The 21616-nt window shown below is 36.3% G+C and overlaps 1 protein-coding gene across 1 annotated transcript in view; it reads right to left on the bottom strand.

The window, feature by feature from the left end:
• Window positions 1–21616, bottom strand: part of FMN2 (formin 2) — a 154474-nt gene that overhangs the window by 78500 nt on the left and 54358 nt on the right. The window contains exon 7 of the mRNA XM_063390397.1: window positions 13247–13334. Within this exon, the coding sequence (XP_063246467.1) occupies window positions 13247–13334 (88 nt within the window). The remainder of the gene's footprint in view (window positions 1–13246; window positions 13335–21616) is intronic.

The raw sequence follows: 21616 nt of genomic DNA on the forward strand, positions 1-21616 counted from the left end.
AGGAAGGTTGAGAAAAGACTGGCATTTTACCAGATTATACGTATTTTAAACTACAGTGCACAGAGCAGCAAACAGTCTCAATGAACCTGCCTGAGGCTGGTCATTGGGGAGTGAATTTGAAGTGCGAGACTGAGTGGCAGAATTCAAGATTTTCAACAAACTGGAAAGGATTACTATGATAACTCCCAAAACACTACTTAAGGCTTAACATAGTACACAAAAGCAAATTATATAAGACACATTTAAATAAATTAAAAATATATATAATTGTGCTTTATGATTATAGTAGGGGGTTGTTCTCTAGGTGAACTTCCTGACTCTTAAATGTATTTTTAAAGTGTCTCAAGAACAAGATTTCAATATAAAATTAATATTGTCATATAGATATATTTTATGTGTAAGAATTTCTGTTACAGAAAATATAATTGCTGCTATAAAAACCCCCAAAGCTCTTGGCTTTTATTTCAGTATCAGTTTGTACTAAGCTCTTTCACTTTCTGGTTAAGGTAGTACAGCATGCCACAGGCATTTCATTTAGAGGTTCTCGAAGGAAGGCTTGTCATACCTGTCAAGTATATATATTTTTTGGGGCAGACTACTGGAACATGATATCTGAGGAATATATTTTGGGGATGTTTATGTGTCAGTTTGTATTTACAGTGCACATTATAAAAACAAACTGTACAAACACATCAGCTGCAAAAGCATATATGCAGTAGGTCTGGCATTATGCATCCATCTGTCTGAAGACAGAATGATTTGCAGCTTTCAATTCATGATTCAGGTGACATAAAATTTGGGTTTCCTGTGTGTTAAACTTTTCTTTTAGATCCATATAGGCTTCAATGCCTTTCAATCTTGGTTTCAATGGCATTAAGACCAGAAGTTCCGAGGCTAATTGTACCAGTGATTGTGTAAGTGGAAGACATTAGCAAGACTTATTTGGAATACAAATGAGGCTTCAGGCTTCAAACGAATTGAGACTTTGAATTATGTGTGGATTTTTTCAGAATTCAAAACTACTGGCTTTTGATTTGATCCCACCTAACCTATTTCTATTAGAATAGCTCACAGTAAATAGTCATGTCTAACTCTGAGCAAACCCATAAGCAGCTTATTATTTCTTGTTTTGGGGAGCTCATTATAAATTATAAATTTAAACAAAGTGCAGGAGGAGGAGAAGGAAGAAGATATTTATTTGGAACCATTCAGTAGTGAACTGCTGTATTTGATAAAGTTATCAGGGCAGATACCTACAAGACATTTCCAAGTAATAGATTTTCTGCAGTAAGCAGCTAACTTGGGATCTTAGCTTTTTTTCTCTCTCAATTTACCCACAGTTAGTGCATAGTTAATGGGGCTCCCACTGTGTCCGGTTAGCAACTTGGAATATTTACATTAAATTATTAGTCAACACTAAATGAGCTAAAACTGCCAGCTCAGAGATGTGAAAATGTAATTGCTCTTGAAACATTACCACAAAGAAGAGAGTATCTTAGGCTTTCATAGCACTCTGCTCTCAGCTTACTGCAAATATCTGTATCAAAGATTGAAACGAAATATTATTAAAAAAATGAAATCCAGGTGGCAACGCTAATGGGAGTGCTACTCTTTGCTGAGCAGACTAAAACTCACCCAAAGAACTGCTTTGATTGCACTCTTTGTAATCATGACCAATGACTAATCTAAAACTCTCATATAGGGAGTGGCTAGAAGTTAAAGCAATTTTTGGACTACAGCTACAACCAATGTAGTATCAAAAAGACCAACAAAGGAGATAGCAGAGTAACCTCAAGAACTTGTCTTTCTATTGAATTGCTGGATCTATTTAACTTACATAAAGAAAGTTAAGAAGTTACATGATTACATACCTGCATGACAAGATACCTGAAAGTAGATGGCTCTGTAATTTCACAGACCAAAAGCATGAAAGAATGAAGCGTATCTGTAAATTAATCTGGCAAATTCACTACGGAGAGCATATTTAAAGTGCTAAAAGTGAGGGAAATCAACCTTTTGAACAATGTTTCATGGGATATGTTGACTTCTCCATCACTTAAAGTATTTCTATGAAATCCTAGACTCACCAAAGCCAACTGCAAAACTTTCAGCAACTTCAAAGAAAGCAAAAGGTTGAAGGGTCAGAATTTCAGCTGGAACTCAAGATCCTTTATACTGCTAAAATGTTCATATTTATACAGACTAATAGCCTGAGGAAGAAATTAGCAGGCAATATTACACAACTCGCCTTATTTAGCAGCAAGACTAAATGCTTAGAATGCTCTTTCTAAAAATCTGGACTTGAGCTGCATGTCTGCCCTCCTAGGTTTCTCTGAAATTCCCTACCAGTCTTCTGTAACATCACCAAGCTTAAACTATTTTACACAGTCTATATGCAATATTGTTACCATTTGATGATTGACAACAGAAAGTACTGCAAGTTCTTTTAGCCATGAAGACATCTATTATCATTCAGAAACAAGCCTTCCCTACCGTGATATCAGTACCTGTACCAACAGAATTAGTTAGGAAGTACTCTCTAGAAACATACAGGGTTTCAAACATCATGCAAAGCAGGTTCTCATTTGCCTATAACTGCTGTACAAATTTTAGTCACAACTCAAAATGCAAATTTTCTTGGTCAAGAATTACAAAAAACAAAACATTTGAGGGGTTTCCTCTAAAATCGAAATTTCTCTTTCCTTCCGTCAAATGGTGGTAATATCTCACTGAAAAAAATTTATATACTCTCAATTTATTCTCCAAATCAGATTAAAATTTTATTTTTGGCACAGCAGAGAGCATGTTAGATGTTGCCTAGTATTCTACATATCTGCCCTGTCTGATGTCTGGATAAACACACCAGGGATTTCATAGTATTAAGGCACGTTAAGCCTTTCACCAAATATTCTGAAATTAGACTACTAAGGAGCTACAGATGCTAAGAAAGTGATGTAATGATCTTGTGACACCACGTTGTAAGTGTGGTGGGATTATGAAAATAATGCAAAAAGATTTTTGGCTAGGTACATGACAGATGACACAGATTTACTAATTCAAATCACAATACTGTGATAGCTGAGCACAGATGGATGCCTGTATATGGTTTAAGTTCCGTCTTATTTCACACTCCAGAGCATTTCTCAAAAGCTGGTATTAATTCAAGGAAATAAAGGCTGGGATAACAAAAAAACCCCTCAAATGCTCATATACAGAGAAAACCAAAATGCTGAAAGGAAAAAAGCCTTAGAAGTTACTGAAGTTATTTGGACCACATATGTACATTTCTTACAGTACTATGACTAACTTTGGCCTCCTGAGGACTTTAAGATTATGGGAAGGTTATGCGAGGCAGTCGATATTGTTTCAGTTCAATAACACGGAGCTATGTTTTGTTTCTAGGTACCAAAAGCACTTGCAACTTGACTAAAAACAGAGAACACATCCCACTGAAACAGAACCTAACACCCATGGCTTGGGGAGGTTTCATGTGAACCAGCAGAACAACAGAAATTAACCAGATCTTTCGTCGCCCGAGGACACCAAAACAAGAGAAAGACGAGAAAGCAGCAAGTGTGAGAACTCCCGGTACCCCATAAAGCGATAGCTACAGGAACACCAACACACTGACGGCACCCTGGGGAGCAGCGGGCACTCAGACCAAGCAAGCACCATCATTTCCCGGCACTCCTCCTTACCCTCCCCTATCACGGGTGATGCATGGACACAGCACACAAGCCACTCTACCATCTCCGCATCATGCTTTCTCTTCCTTACACTCGGCGCTACTGTTTAGAGGAGCTGTCCCCTGCGGGAGCACCGTGCCGAGAGGCAGCGCCGGGCGGAGCCGCAAGGTCGAGCGCCGGGCCGGGCCAGGCGCCTCCCGGGCGCTGCGGCAGCGGCTCCGCTCGGCCGGGCCGGGCCGGGCCGACGGCTCCCGGCGAGGGCGGCAGCGCTCCCGGCAAGGGCGGCGGCAGCGCGGGCCGCTGTTGCCACCTGCTGCCGCCGCGGGGACCGGCCCGGCCCGGCCCGGCCGCGCAGGCCGCGATACCCGCGCTCGGCCGGAGCAGCGACGCCCCGGGGCCGCCGCCGCCCGGGCCGGGGCAGCGCGGAGCGGGCATGAGGCGGGGAGGCCCGGCAGGGCAGCGGCGCGGGGGAGCCGAGCTCAGGGGAAAGGCCAGGCTGTGCGAATGATGCGTGTCCCTAGAGCCATCCAACACCTGCGAAGGGAAGATTTGTACTGACTGGCGGAGGTAATGGCTGTTCCGAGTGGAACAGGAGGACGATAATCAGCGACATTGACAGTGGAGGGCTGTACGTGGTTTTACACGGGATTAGACAGAAGAGAGGCAGCGAATACTGAAGGGAGCATTAGCCGGGTGAGATAAAGCAATTGAGTGTAAAAGATCTGCCTGGCTCCCTGTGGAGGAAGTTCACGCCTAAACAGAAAAACACAACCCTCTTACAGACCACTCAACAAGCATCTTAATTAAGATCCTAAACGGTATTTTACTATTTATGTGTAAGTGAGTATGCCATATGGAAAACTTACTAGCATAAAGTTTAATCTGTTAACCATATTGCTTGAGCCATCACCTGGATCTAAATTTTAGGGCATCAGAGTTATTACTCAAAGCAGCTAGGCAGATTTACCAAAAGAGGCGAAGCAACACTTGATGTACTTCTGAATAAAATACAAAGCAGTCGGAGACATCAAACCAGCCTTTAATGAAATTTCTCCATAGGATGAGGAATAAGATTTTTTTAGGAGTAATACCATAAATTTAGATTTTACAACAAGAAATTAGCTTAAAATAAGAGAATAGTTGAAAGCCTAAAAAAAGCTTGAAGGTGAGAAGAAAGTTTAAAGACACTTCATTAGAGCCACAGAGAAAAAAAGTCAACTGATAAATTTAAATGCACCCTATTCCTTTCCTTGTCTTTTCACATCCCCAATATTCCTACTCCTCAAAACCACATATATTATTAAGTATAAGAGCATGGAGGATACCTGTAAATAAAAGATAGTCTTCAAAAGTGGAAATCAGCCAAAGAAAACAAAAAGCAAAGTCCAGTTCAATGTAAATTGGAGAAGAACAAAAAGCTCTAAACCCAACTTGCCAAATGCATAAAGCTAGTAATAAAACTGCTTTCAAACACATCACATGTATGAAGCCTGACAGGAAACAGCTGGGCATGCAGATAATCTGGCTGTAAAAAGAGCACAAAAGAAAGAGAATCAGAAAAGGTTAAACAAAGTATTTGTGTAAGGATTCACAACCACAGAAAAGGTCAAAGAGGTTCTCAGACAAGTTCTGTACTTCTCAAGTGATATGTTTTGGGCACTGTCTCAAATTGAACAAGCTTCAGAACATACAAATGAAAATTTAAAGAGGATTCTGCAGATGATACTCGAAACTACAAACCAGTCAATCTGATTTTTATGCCTGCAAAATGCCTATGTGTTATACAGAAGAACAGGTTTTTTAAAGAGCCTACAGCTAAACCAAGGTAATGAGAAAACAAGGTGTCACAATTTGTAGTAAGCACACGTAAGCAACAAATTCAGTAGTACCGCTTTAATGGAGTGTCCACAAAGGCCCAGGTAAGAACGATCAGGTTAATAGTGAACTTGCAAAAGGCTCCTCACTATCCTTGCCTGAGGTTTCAGAAAAAAATTATGCTGTCATGGTATGAGAGGAAACATCTACTTGAATTAGAAGCACCCAAACTAGCAAACCAAAAAAAAAACCCAATAAAAACCCAAAACATCTGCTCAAAAAACCAGAAAATCAATTACCAAAATGAATGATTAGTTTTCAAAGTAGAAATTTGCAGCAAAGAGGCCTTACTAGGAGCTCTAAAGGCTACTGTGCTGTTCAATAAACATGAGGCGTCAATGTTCTCAGATAGTAACACCACTTAAAAGCTGACCACAAACACATATGAAAGGATCTCTCAAATATTCAGTGTCAATACATGCAAAGTAGATGGGAGAAAAAGAACCCAGACTGTAAAAGTCCTGTGATTCATACAAAATTAGCAACTGCTAACCCCCAAATGGACACTCAGATTTTTTTTGCATAGTTCCCTGAAAACATAAAAATTAGCAGCAGTGAAGGACAAAAATATCAGCAACAATACAGAAAAAACAGAGCCTGAAAAAAGATGATGGGACACCTTGGCACAGGCATATGGTGCACAAAGATCTTGAAAGCAGCATGCAGAGGTAGTCAGTCACCTCACAGGCAAAGAGAAGAAAGACTGTAGACTGGTGACAAGCAAAAATCAAAAGAACAGGTAACATGCATGAAAGCTGTTCCAAGTAAACCTTTCAGTTTGAAGTGAACTACTGCTGGAAGATAAGAGACCTACAAATATTACATAATGAGCGGTTAGTGTCGCCCACCTTTGCTTTTATTTTTATCATTATCTACAGAGATCAGGTACAAAGCTAGACAGATCTCCACTTGGTCAAATATAACATATCGTTTTAATAGATTTTAAAAATTTAATAGATTTTTTAAAAAGGACTGATAAAAATGCAGTTATAGGTACACACTGCATGTAAAAAAAGAAGTTCTACCTATTTTCTTGCAATGATGCTAAATCCCCATTTTAACTACCTTGCATTGAAAATGTTAGTAGCTATATACATATAAGTGGCATTAATTTTTGAATGCAAATTTTTTTGTATGTATAAATGTATTCAAATCTAACTAACACAGGAAAAATCACAAACAAACTGTTGTGGCAAACATACTTTTCTTTCAAACCTTTTGATTTAATGAAAAAATATGTAACTGCATTATTGGAAGTTCTTAATTAATAGAGATTTTTTAAAATTTTACTAATGCAAGAACCTCTATACAGTTCAGCAATGTATAAGAGTAGGACCAGTGGAAAATACTTCTGCTCTGAAAGAGACACAAGGTGCTCTTTTTCTCCCTCCTGCCATCCAATTTTTATATGGTATTAATGCTAACGGCACATATTTTATTGCTTTTATGCTAAGAATTTTGTAATCATCTCTCTTCTGAGTACACAGTACACAAATGAGAAATAACGGTACTGGTTTTTTTTTCTTTAGGGAGAAAGGAACATTTCTGAAACTTTTCTCTAACTTTTGAAGTTTGATCAGACTTGCAAGAAAAAACCCATGGTTTCAACTGAAACAACAGACAGACAATGCAGTTACATTTTCTTACAAAACTTCTCTATTAAATTACATTCATATGTTCTTAACAACAACAAAAATCTTTAATTATCCAAACTGTCCAATGTGGCAGTAGTCTCTGCTGATTGAAATATTGTGAAGAAAATTCAATATTATTTCCCTAATTTAAAACCCCAAACTTTTGTTCTTTAAAATGCATTTTGCATTACAGAAAAAAATTTCTAATTCTTTAAATTTGTTTTTAAGTGTGAATTACAAAGAGATATATGACATAAAACATTCAGTTCCTTTCTTGGTGATAATAATACTTCTGTCCTTCATTATCTTGATGTATTGTTCATATATTAAAAGAAAATTATAATTGAAATGGTATTTATCCCTTAACAACTGTTGCTATTGCTTTATTGACCTCTGGTCACTGTAAACTGAGTTTCAGAAAAGCGTAGAAAGACAACTAGAGGCATGATTTAAAGGCTCAAGTCTGGCTTTCAGGACCTTCACCCAAAGCTCAGGGGTTTATGCCACATCCATTGGAGACTCCACTGGAAACTCCACCTGTCTCCAAGGACCTTTGCTGTCCTTCCTCCCTAGCTGTGTCTGGCAGGAGTGGCCAGACAAGGGCTCCACAATCACTGCTCAGTATAGAACACTGTGGGCATAATAGCAGCATCAAAACAAAACATGTGTGTGACACTAATTTAACTCTAGCCTGTAGTCTGTAAAAGTAATTTTGTATTCCATTGTTTTCCTTCCCAATAATTTCCCAATAGGAGCTGGTAAAGTAACTATAAGTGAATAAAACATGTAAGAATACAATCTAACAGCAGGCATAATGGAATGAATATGAAATGAAATGAATATGGTAGCATAAAGTCAAGAAGAACTAGAGGAATAAGACTCAGAATTATGGTGTGAAGTTTTGAGGAAGTGCTAGTACCTGTGATGAAAAACTGCTGAATCAAACCAACCTTCACTTGGGTGTGTCTGTGAAGAATCTGAATAGATGTTGGAAGGGCTATCAGAGGGGAAGTTTAAACCACAGTCTTTTAGGGGTTTGGGTGTTTGCACGCACACTATTTGGTTAGGAAAAAAAGGGAAACATTTAAAGAATTTCAGTTCTCAACTAATACACCAGAAGTAACAGGTAAAATTTCAGACTTTGTAAGTAGCCTGCACTGATTGTAATCACTTTACTTACCATTAATTTAATAAAGAAATGCAGACTTGCCACCTAACAGAAAAAAGGTTGGCATATCTTCCTACAGCAAACATATTCCCCCATAACTTAAACGGGCAGAAATAACAATTTTGGGCAGCAGGTTTACTTACACTTTCCAGTATAAAAGTGGCCAGAAGCCTTGATCCAATCATGTATTGTTTTGTCCTTATAACTTTTTAAATCAGTAAGATGTCTTTTAGGAAGGTACTGAAATATTTATGAAGAATGGATACTATAAATTGCAAATGATTGTGCTTGTGCATACACGTTGTTAGGATAAATAATGCTCAGATCACCTCTGGACGCTGTAAAATAAACTAATCCTGAGTCTTTTTTTCCAGATGTTCAGCCATTCTTTCCTGACTGCTTTCCATTTAGAGCATCTCTTGGACCCAGACTACGTGATAGTTCAATACATGAATAATTCCTGCTCAGAGAATTGAAATAATGCAGTGTAAGAGACATTTTATCATCATTCGCTAGTGAAATAATTTAGTTAAACCTTTGACAAAGTCTCTTCTTGCTCATCACTTCTACATGTCAGCATGAGTGGTCAAGTAAGAAAACAAACCCAAGATTTTCTCTTGTTCTTTTGTCACTAATAGTCAAATACTAAAGAATAAACATTTCTTTTTCTTACTAACATTTAAAGTATGTTCACTTCCTGCACATCTGTCTTGAATTCAGGGCAGAAGATATGTTTGTTGTTCAAAGTTGTACCGCTGTTAGCAGAACAAACTCTGCTGCAGATATAACTTCCAGTAAAATAAGCTCAAGTCCAGATTACAGGGTTGGTTTTTACCAGCTGTTAGGTGAATCTTCCTGCCCTTTCTGTAATTGTTATTCCTATTTAATTTCTTTTTGAGGCCTGTAATAGACAATGTCTTGGCCTTCCCTTTCTTCTCCCCCCTGCAGATATCAGAGTGGGACAGGTAGTTCCCTCAAATTCTGCAGAATACCAGTTTCTCAGAGAGGGAGGAAAAATGACTTATTAAATGAGGGAAAAGAGAAGTTATCTAAAATTCAGAGATCTCCAAACTACTTCCAACAGAGCCAGGGCAAGCACAAAGTGCTATGCAAAATTTTACAGTAGAGTAGTTAAGAGTATTCTAGCAACACAGTCCCTAGAGTGACAAACCTTGTTGAGAGAAACTTAATGAATTGGAAAAAATAACTTCAAAAGACAAAGAACTGCATATGCCATTACTGAGAAACTTTTACTTCAACATTTATGAGGCATGCTTAGAACTAAAACTATTTTCATGTGCCAAGGAATAATTTCCATATATGAAATAAATACTATATTGAAATCTCACTGTGTAATGATGTTAATATTTAGCTGTACAAAATACCAATTTTGCCTTTTTTCCTGGCTGACATCTTAATTTTAATTTTTCCCTTCTATTTTTATACACACACAGAAGAACCTTTTGCTATTCTTACAGCACTTATTACAGTTGTAAACACAGAGGAAGATACACGTTTCTTTATAAATAAGGAAATTGGGAAAGGCACTGACAAATTTATTATCTGCACCATGGCTGCATTTTCGAACAGTTATATTTCGAGTGCTGACAGACAACTTGAACAAAGATACCTTATTTACAAGACACAGTCCCTGAAAGCAGACACAGGCTTAATGTGTAATTATATTTTAATTATATTTAAGAATAAAATTATTATATATTTTAAGTATAGGGTGTTCATCCTAGGTTACTCTATGCAGTTACACCTAATCTTAGCACACTTTGCATCTCTGAAATGTTAGGAAAACCCACCAAAATATTAATGTTAAACCCCAAGTCTTTTCTCTAGGAAGAAAATCTGAATTATAAAGGAAGAAGAGGTAAGAAGTGCTTGTTTGGCATTTCTCAAGTTTTGGCCACATCATGCAGCCAAATACAGCAATACTTCCAGTGGGAACATAATACTGGGTAAAGGATATTTGCGGTAGAGTGAAAAGACAAAAGCAAGCAAAATGCCTGGATAAAGTGTTTTGCATAGTTGATAGATGATTGCAAAAAAACCAGGCATCAGTAAGACCTTGCGTGAAATCAGAGAAACCACAAGTACTCATTTTTGTACTAATAACAGAGAAAGGGCACTGCAACCAAAGAGACCCACATTTCTTACAGTTCTAGCCTTGTCTGCATAAAGTAGATGGGAGTTCTGTTAGCAATTAGAATCTACTAAAAAAATCCCCACAACAACAAAAATTAACCTAGCAAACTTTGAAGCACTACTAGAAAGACACTCTAGAGTTCAGGACAAATGTGCTCTGATTGTTACAACTACTCCTTCCACACTGTAAAAATATTTTAAAAGCAGACAGGCTCTGAGCATTTTTCTTACTAAACCTATTTCCAAAGCTGGAAGCAAACAAATGCAATTCTACAAGCAGACACTTAACAATCATATAATAAAAGAAATCTATTTAAGATGTATTACAATATACTGAGATCTTCTATTAAATGCTACAGCTGATCAGATATGCAGACAATGTTCTTGCAGACAATCATTATTTTGTATCTTAAAAAGCAAATAAAACTACACCAAAAACACCAACCAAAGAACAAAAATTTTACAAGATATTAGATACATTTGACCAGGTCTCAAGCTACTTTAAGGTCTTCATCTCAAACAAAATATGATTTAAAATTTGAAATCCTAAATTTATTAGGTGGATTAGTACCCTGCATAATTGTTTTCCCTTCTGTTCATGTAGAACTTCAACATTTTTCAAAAGCAGCAGAAAAATACAACACAGTAAGTAGCATGCAAAACAAGAAACAGAATATCACTCAGCACTGAAAGTTTTTCTCTCTCCTTCTGGGTGCTTTTCTGAGGCCAGTAAAAAAACAAATTCTGTGATTTGTATGAACACTGCATCCTAAAAATATGCTTTATATTTGATACAGGGAACATTTACAAGAAAGTTATGAGTTGACTAGCACCAAAATTGTCAGGAGAGAGGTGTAGGAAAGTTTCATTTCACTGCATTCCTTATTTATGGAAAACAATTGCTTGTATTGTGCTGAGATATGTGTAAATTCACATGTCAGTGTACATCAAACATGGGAAAACCTGAAGACCACTCCTAAAACCCTGGGCCAGGGGATAAAAACCACTGATCACATTTTTTACTGTATTCATTGTCATACAACTTAAATATTATAAAGATGCAAATGCATCAACAGAGTATTTTTGTTAAAGCAGGTACTCGATCATTATTTGAATTTTTGTTAATACATTCTTGTTAGTATGTTCAAGTTGCAGCAGAAAATCCTAAATGTTAGAACACCTAAAAATATGTAAAATCTTTATTTTTAATAAGGAATAACAATGTAGTAAATACTTGGGGTTGTGATTCTGTAATTTGTGCATGGGCTGTATGGTTAGATCACTCAGAGACCTCTGCATGGAGTGACTGATGCCAGAAATACTTCTGGGAAATATCTCTATTTTCCTTACCCCCACTATGCAAATTTGTTTCCTGCTTCTCACCATGCATATTTTATGTTCATTTAAAAGAAAAGAAAAAGAAAAAAAAAAGAGAGAAAGAGAGAAAAAAAAGACTTCATAGCACCATGTATTTTCACAAATTCCTGCACCAGAAAAAAGTTCTCATGTTTGTTCAATCACTTCTGTACAGCAAAGGAATAAAAGAACTATTAAATTCCCTTTCACAAAGACTTTTGGTTTTAGAAAACAGCTATTGAAAGAGGAATATACAAAATCTGCACACAGCTCTTAGATGATCATGTGTGCTTAATATTGTAATAGGATAAAGGTTAAGAATAATATTGTTTGACCCCTTCAACTACTGACATTCATGCCATGTTATTGTTAGTGTTGCATGTTAAGCAAGCAAATTTTCAATGAACTTGTGTTGGCTTTACCACAGACACAGATGTTAGGCGGACTCCTTTTTTCATAAGGTTCTCATTATTAACTGAAACCAAGTTGAATATTTGACTGAAGGAAAGGACCATATCATTGTTTTCAGATTTTGCTCTATGACTTAACTGAACTACATCTGCCAGCTTTGGAAATACCAAGTACTTCTTGGCGCCAGTACTGGCGCCTTGCTCTATGACTACCATCTTAAGCGCTTCAGCTTGAGGAAGTCTAGTAACCATCAAAACAGTTTAATAAAACCTTAAAACTGTGATTACGAGTTACTCACCAGCTGACAGAGTGCTCTCAAATTTGTTCTATTTATGAATAATTTTGCAAAATAAGCAACTCATAGTAAACTGAATGCATGGCCGTAAATATGTAGCCTAGAAAGTTCACAAGATGTTTTTGTGATTTATGAAGTCTGTGTTATACTTGAAACCACATTTATTTAATAGATAGGCTGGCACTTCACAGGATAATTCAATCTGCTTCAAATCTATCCAAAGCCTTTGGGAAACATAAGGGATGCTCTGAATATAAATGCAATTCCACTTTTCACCTTTTTGTACTACCGTCTCTTAGCATAAATGTGAAAAGTATTACACTCCCCTAAAAGATCTCGCTTTGTAAAAAATGCTGTTGAAGATGAAAGAATGCCACAGTTTGTGCTAACGCAAATATAGGAACTATTTCATAAAACAAATAAATAAAATAAACAAAACATTCTTTCTTCCTCAAAAAGGCCAAAAATCAAAGTGTCTATATTATATATCACTTATACAGCTGATGCTGAAAGGGGAATATAAATGCCAGAACAAGCTATTTTCAGAAAAAAATGTGTAAAAAAGGCCTCATATTAATTTATTTTACATATCAAATGATATAAATATTTAGCATTTCCAGATAATTAGTTATGTTACCTGAGAATAATCAATAGTTTTTTAACTTACCATGTTGAATATCCTTCATGTCTAAATGAAGGCTAGACATTAATATTCCAACAGCTTGAGATCTTTTGTTACTTAACAACTTGACAACCTGCCAAAAGAAACACAAGTATTATTATATTATGGAGGATAATGTACAAGATATTTTGCATTACTAATGACATATTCAAGAAACAGTTCTTTGTGGTCTATATATACAAAAATGAGCAAATTTATTATTCTTAAAATCTGCTTCTGCTGTATAAATCCATTACAAGTGTATGTAACTTCGTCACCTAGTTGAATTTAATCCTAAAAGAGTCACTATAAAGGTTCCCCTAGTCTTCCTTCTTCATTAGGATGCACACTTTACTTCACACTGATGTTACTAAGTGTATGAAACACGCTGTCAAATAAAAAAAATTCCAACTGTGTCTATCTTGAAATTGCTTTGGTTTCCAAAACCACACAATGATTTCCATCTTTGATGTAAGTTAAAACTGTGAGAATTTGTATTTTATTTGAATGTTTGACGTAGTAGGCGCCAATATGAATTTTATTTTAAAATCAAAATAACCACGTACACATTGGGGTTTTCTTTGATCACTTTAAGGATTATAAAAGGTCAGAAAGCCTTTTTGTTTTCAAAATAGGAAAAAAAATAAAATCAAGCCATCAAAATTACTTGCTTTAGGGGGTTAAAATCAGTGATTAAAATAGACTTTCATACATGTTGGTTTTGCAAGCATAAAAGCAGCATGTAATTCACAGACTATTTTACATAGGGCTCTAAGTTGTTTGAATTCAACTTGATGTAAATTTATATCATTGCTAGGAGAAACAAGTAATGCCAGAAAATGACTTTATCTGTAAAATGACATGATTCTAGATGAAATAATTTTCAATGCTGGGATTCAACCATTGCATAGAAGAAAGAGGTTAATATTTCTCTACATATGTTGCTGAGTTTTACATCGTACTAAACACACTGAAGAAAACGTGAGTCACTTGAAGGAAAAAAGAAAAGATAATTAAAATTGTTAGTTCATGTCAGGAAGCATATACATATTTTTTGAAGCTACACTGCTACCATTGTAGCACCAAGAGGAGGCTATATTATCTACAACCACACTGGCAAAGCTATTTAAAATTTATTTATTTAAGAGAAAAGAGATTGGAAAAAGAATTAAGTTATCCAGAGTAAAGAATTTCATGATCCAATTCATATCTTAAAAAAGTACCCAGAAGATGTTTGCCCTGTGATTCCCTGATTCACTGCCAACTTTGATTCACTTACATTTTCAGATACAGGTCTGCACACTGATGCTTGAACAGTAGAAGAGAAGGAAAAGCCTGACCCTGAACTCTGCCACTGGAACTACTTAGGAAAGGAAATTTGAGAAACTCACTGTACTTACAGTATAGGCTTTCTGAGGATGTGGTTGGCTGGCCAACTGTTTAATTCTATTTTTTTCCCTTCTTAAATCTTCATAACCATTGATTATGAAGATATTTCATCCCCCTTTTCTCACAGATGCCAAACTAGCTGCAGTGGAGTGAAAATACAGCTGTAGAATCCCTGAAGATAAGGGATTAATGTCTATGTCCCAAACATGAACAGCCAGATCGCTGTGCGGCCAGCCAAGGATCCTTGGTAATAACATGCTGTGAGAAGTAACAGGATGTGGCTGGAGAAGGGGGCCTTTCGGGGATTGGGCAGCAATTTTTTGGGACAGAAATCCTTGGTCTGGCTCCTGGAGATAAGCACAGCATGGTACAGTGCACATGCAGGAATGAGTGTGAGAAAAAGGATTGTTGACCAAAAGCCAACTCAGTAGAGGGGGATCAATGGACCAGAGACCCCCCGAAGCCCTGTGACCCATTACCAGAAAGGTCTAGAGGAATGAACTGTGCTTGATAACTGATTTGCATAAAAAGCAAGAAACTCATCTTCACGGCAGGGAAAACTTATCTATAAATAGGTACCCCCATGAAGCTCAGGTGTACATGCTCCAGGACTCTGGAGATCCCATTAGCTGGATTGACACTGGAGCAAGGATTGGTGATCTTTCTCCCTCCCTCTCTCCAATTTCTCTCGCTCACTCTACCTCTTCATTCAAAACCCACCGCTATGTGGTCATACAGGAAAATAAGGGAAAAACATATCAATTTCCATGACAAGTGTATAATTTGCTAATAAAACTTCATGAGCTTTTACAGACCTTCTGACTTTTGTCATTCCTTTTTGACTGTGACCATCTGCACACCTGTGTGTTCCCCTCCCTTTTGGGGTGGGATGCCTCAACGGCAAAAATACTCCTCATTAACCAAAAATTTTAGAATTGGAAACCAGCTATGTCATAACTGATGTTTACAAGGTTAAAGACCTAAATTCAAGTAATGGCTACTGACCTCACCTGTCAAAAATTACCAAGAAATTCCTATGAAACTTTTAATCCATTTAATATACTATTAGGAATTTAAGACTGAAGTCAAATGGACTGAAATAGGATAGGATAGTCAGATTTTTCTACATTCAAATGTAAAACTAATGTAATTCAGAAAAATACAATTAGGATAACCTATACTAGTCTTCTAATATGCTATCATCACTCCAAATATTTTTTTAAATGGAACAAAAATTTCATTCAAGCCTGAAACTGAGATAAAGGTAGGTCAATATGAGATTTTCTTCTTGTGAAGAGAAGCTGTTATTGATTTATTTCTTTGCAGACAAAAGGACTGCAAAATAAAGTAGATCTCAGGTAGTAAGATATAGACCAAATCTTTCTAACAATTAAGCTGCAATCTGTAATAGAAACCAAACAAGTATCTTCCCTTGCATTAAAAAAAAAAAAAAAAGTGTATACAAAATTTCAAAAAGAACAAAATTTCTTCAACTGAGGTTGCTACCAAACCATACTTGCAGGAAAGGCAGAGCAACAAACGAAATAACACAGTATGCTACATAAAGTTCAAATGCTTCACCCTAAAGTTCTGTATTCCAACAACATTGAAAAAAATGAATTTGGTAAAGAAGATATTGGGGGAACTGTTGATTTCAGCTCCTATCGTTACTGCTCAAGTCTGAAACATCTTGTATTAGCAGCATAACTAAGTTACTGGTATCAGCATATAGTGGGCATCCTTTGTTGCCTTTATTTTGTACTAGAAAACCATTTCAAAGCTGACAAAGTGAATTAAAAATCAAATGCAAACTCATCACAAAGTGCTATCAGAAAACAATAGTCACACAAAGAGGCCAGAGCTCATCTGAAGTAAACTTGTAAATTTTCTGTCCCTCAGATTCTGCAAATACAAAGTAGAAATGGAACTGATGGAAGATGCTATTTTATCCAGAAGTAAAACAAAACAAAAGAAGAAAATTGAGAGTAAAATAGCTTTGGGATTATGTCTTCCACAAAAAACCCCTACAACTGTGTTCAGGTGTGAACCTACCTAGAACCAACCTGACCTTTCCAAAGGAAGCAGAATTACCCTGTTTCCTCTTGGAGGCCCAAAGGACAGGGATGAGTTGGAGTCTGTTCTTGGGAATCTCCTACTTCTAATTCATCACCCATGTACTCTTATATTTGCTTCAAAATGTGAAATCACAGTTTCTATCTTCCTTCAGACCTACTAAGGTCAGGCTTACATATACAAGGAGATCAACACTAGAGGGAAAAAAAAAAGAAGCAAATAAATTAACTATGTTGTCATGCAGGCTAGAACATGATTCCTGTCCAGGGGTCAGGACTAGACTTAATGATCTAGTAGATCCTTTCAAGTCTTGGCTTAAAAGTTAGCAGGAAAAAGAAGCTGCTTTTTCTGAAAGTGAGCTGATAGACAGGAGAATAGTTAATGGCTGAGTGCCACATTTTGACAGAAGATAGAAGCAAAACAGAAAAACCACTGTCCACATGAAGAATAAGTTATCTTTGCTGCCAAAATTCTGAACCATGATGATATCGAAAAGGCGACAAAGACCATGACTGTCAGGTGAATGGTGCAGAAAGCAGTTTCACATAGCAGCTACCAACTTTCTCTAGCTTTTTTAAAATGTAGGGTTTATGTCAACTTTTATACTAATCTCTGTTATGCAGTTCATTCCCATTTCAGTCAGTTGCATGAATACTGGAGTTTCCTCCAATAGAATGGATGTAACAATACAACACTAATTCAGAAAATATGAATATTAGCATAAATGCCTACAGCAATTCCCACATTTAAAAGCAAAACAATAAAATAAATCAGCTGCATAGTCTGGGCCTACAGGCTACAGACAAGTGACGCCATTTAAAGGCAGAATAACAAAAGTTCGATAAATCCAATCTCTACAAGATCTAAAGCCTCAGACACAATACACAGCTCCTTTTTAGTCTAGATTCTGGAACTCTGCTTTAAACAAATTTTAAAAAAATAAATAAAAAAGGAAGCTAGAGATATTATCTGCAGCTTGAAGTCTAGGACAAACTTTCTAATTGTTGAGTGGTCCTCATTGTTGAGCAGCAAACAAACTACATGCCAAATTTGTTCCTGATTGTTTAACACAGGCAAAAACAGTTAAAGAGATATTTTGTTGAAAGGTAATGCGAGACACATGTTTGATGAGAACCCCTAAGCAAAAAATATGAGGATTCCTTTTCCCCAGAATAATATTCTATTAATGCATGGAATTTTTCAATGATTCTTGCTTTCTGTTTCTGATTTTGAGTGTTTAGAAAAACTTACCCCAAAGTTTTCACTGGTTAAGAAAAACTACTGTACATTACACAAAGTCACATGCTGGAAACCTCACTTCACAAAGACCTCTTGCTCATATATGTGGCAGGGAAGAGGCAGAAACAACAAAGTTCCAAATAAAATGTTAAGAGACAGGATCAGGGCAGTAATGCAGTCACCTTCTCACCAGGCATTGTGATAAGTCTTTTCTGCATTCAAGTGTATTCCAAGTGTAAAATAGGAAATCATAGAAGTGGACCATTATATCTTTCCCATTTTATATCCTTCTTATAGATATACCAGAATAATATACTCTTACAGGTGGGGTTTTTTATGTATATTGTGAGTTTTAGTTAACCTTTTGTTTGCCTTTTTTTGAAGGTAAATTGAGAAGTAACTGTAACTTCTGGCTAGTAATGGCAGTTGTGAGAGTGGAAACAGGGACTAGTTCAAGTAGTGTGGTCACATTCATATAGGAGATCAAAAACTTTTTCATAACATCTACAAAAAACGCCAAACCTTCTAATGCCCTGCAAACCAACACCCTGTCTCCCAAAATATCCGAGCTGATGGCACATAATGATTTAACTGAACTCACAGAGCATCAATAACAAAGCATAATTTTCAGCATCTCTCTGTCTCCTATCCTAACCAAAATGGAAAATTCCTTCTGGAAACAAGCTAGTTTCTTTACCCATTGAAGAATCTCATAATCTATATCTTTCTCTTTCTCACATAATTTTAGATGCAAGTTATTGACATGCTATGCAAATTAGTGAAGTCAAGCAGCCATGTCTGAAACTTTATGCTTGAGGGCAGCGATAGAACACAGTATTTACTGTTCATATGTTTTCTCTATTGCCCTGTTGTGTTATTTCATAAATAAAGCTTTTACAAATATGGATGAGAAACAATTCATGTCCTTTTGTGCTGTTTTAGCACTAAAATGGCACTATTTGAGATTAACAGCATAAAACTATTACTGTAGGAGTAATCTTTTACTAAGAGATTGCTGCCCCAATTAATATTAATTATTTATGATATCAGGTGAAAAAAATACTTAGACTTCTTAAATTGAGTTAGAAACTAGTTAGGTTAGATAAGCATTGTGTTCTGCAACAGAAGGCTGAGCAATAGTAAAACATCCCTTACTAAAAAACAAGAATCATATTCTAACCACTCTAAGGACTGGAGTGGCATTTTATTTCCAGAAGTATTCTCTTACCACAGCTTCTTTTTGTCCAACTTAAAATTCAAATATCCTGAAATGATAATCTAAACTGTTTCATTAACACATCTTTTATGCACCTAAGGCTTATGAAACCAAATGAAATTTTAGGAACCTACTATTAATATTCTGGCGTGGAAACAGTGTTTAAAATCTTAATGTCAGTAGATTCATAGTGGAGTTTCCACATGAGAAAAATCTTTAACATTTTTTCATTTACACGATAAATATTTACCATTTACCATGATAAGCACATGGTCTGTGATTGAAAAGTTCATTGCAGTTACTTCAATAATATTTTCCAAAAGTACAGTTAGAGGATTACCAGTAAAGTTTCCAAAATGACGGTTCAAAAGTTAGAAAAGTAACTTATGCAAATCAGTTCAGTCCATTCTATATCCTTATTATGCTGACTGATATCAAGGTTTTCTGATTATGTACCATTTTTCCACTGAACCCATTCAATGTACACTGGCCAGTGTTTGCCATGCAAGTATATTCTTAATATTGCATTTACAATCCTTCTTGAGTATGTGGCCTTAATCACGAGACCATTTGCTTCCTGCTTTACTAATTAATTCATGTTTTAAGTGCTGCAACAACTGCTATAAAGCAATTTTTGACATGGGTAACAGCTTAATTTAATAAGTAATTATTATTGACTGTGCTCATTTCATGCAGACAACAGTGAGCTATGGAAAGGGTTCTATGGAAACGACTGCCTAGCCACATAATCAAAACTAGTATTCTAACAAGATGGCACAGTAGAATGAGACACAAGAGTGAGTTTTACCCTCTGCTTGAGTTGAACACCACAGGTTTAACGAGATTGGCAATTTGGTTTAAGGGATCACCTAGGTTAAAACCACCCCAGTCTCACAAAAAGTTTCTGAGTGAAATTACTTTAGACAGAATAAGAGGTGACACAAGATCACAGCTAATATGCTCTATATTGTGAGCTCTCAGATCTCATCAGTTATTCACTCCTTCCTTAGTTACTTTTCTTAATCTTCCTTTGTCTCCCTCCTCTTGGCTTTGGTTTCCCAAACTACCAATAAAAAGTCAGAAAAAAAATTCTTCCGGATTATACCTAAAGTCCCTTCTAAGCAACAGGAAGAGACTGTAACCTGTAGAGCATCAAAATTCAAGACACTTTTTAATACAACTAAAAATATATATATAATAACATTTCTCCATAGTTCAAGTCTATGCAACAATACAGACATGAGCAAAACCAGACCTTGTTTCCTTTCTTAACATTGGCAAAATGAAATAGACACAAACTGGGGGGGAAAGACTCAACCCAACAAAACTTGCAGTCTAAAGAGCTAAATTTTGGCAACGTTATAACAGGAATTTGTAATGAAAGTCAGACCACTTTAATAGGTAGCAATGGCCACTCCACCTACAATACAGCCTATAAAGTATTTTCTTTGAAGATTTAGTAGGCATTCTCGTTAAGTGAGCCTGCACACATTTACAGCAGCTGAGAATTTGATATATATGCATTAACTGAGCAAAATAAATCACAGTTTTTGCCATGGCACTAAACAAGAGGCAGTAAGAATAAAATCAGCTGCATCCACAAATAAATAATAACACTTCATTCTTTCTCTTTCTTTAAAGTTCTGGAATGGATTTTAATGCAGCCTTCATTCAATGCTAGGTGTAATATTGATTTTTTTAAAAGCATTAGAGATTTATATTGTGTTACATGCAGATGACCATGCTGAGAAAACAATTATAACCAATAGTTGGGTAGGGTGAAATTAACTCATTCAACAACAACAAAAAAAACAGTTACCCCAGAGCAATAAGAATAATTTTACCACTTGAAAAGTGCTCACTAGTCAGAAATAATTATATCATGCATATCTATATACATATAGAACAAACATATGAATATACTCTCTGGCTTAGAGAATGAAAGCCCTGTGTGCAGAACAGCAGTGTACTTCAAAATCATTAATCTTTCACCCACTAAAACATCCCCAAACTATCAAATCTTTCTGCAGATTAGCTAGAATTCTCCCTCCTGCCATATGCAAAAAAAAATTTTATTTTAGCTTGCAGTAAAAACAGTTTCATTAAAATAATATGTTTATAAAGAGTACCAAATTCTTCATACTTTTGAAAGTTATCTGTACATTTTTTCATGACTATTGTTTCCAGTATAGCCAGTACTTTACATCCAATCCATCTAAGCAATACATTCACTCAGCAGACCCTGCACATCAATGCAAGGAGTGAAATCAATTGCCAGACAAGAGCTTTTCTGGAAAGCACCAGAGTGAGGGTCTTGGTTCTGTTCTGTACAGTGCTTCTTCATAGTTCAACAGGTGACAAAACACATCTGCTTTACATAACACGTCCCTGTAAAAATCACTACAGAAACACCATTTGTAAGATCTTTACGACACCCGTAACTATCGTAGAAGCCGTGT

Source organism: Prinia subflava, chromosome 2 (assembly GCF_021018805.1).
Source record: "Prinia subflava isolate CZ2003 ecotype Zambia chromosome 2, Cam_Psub_1.2, whole genome shotgun sequence".
NCBI lineage: Eukaryota > Metazoa > Chordata > Aves > Passeriformes > Cisticolidae > Prinia > Prinia subflava.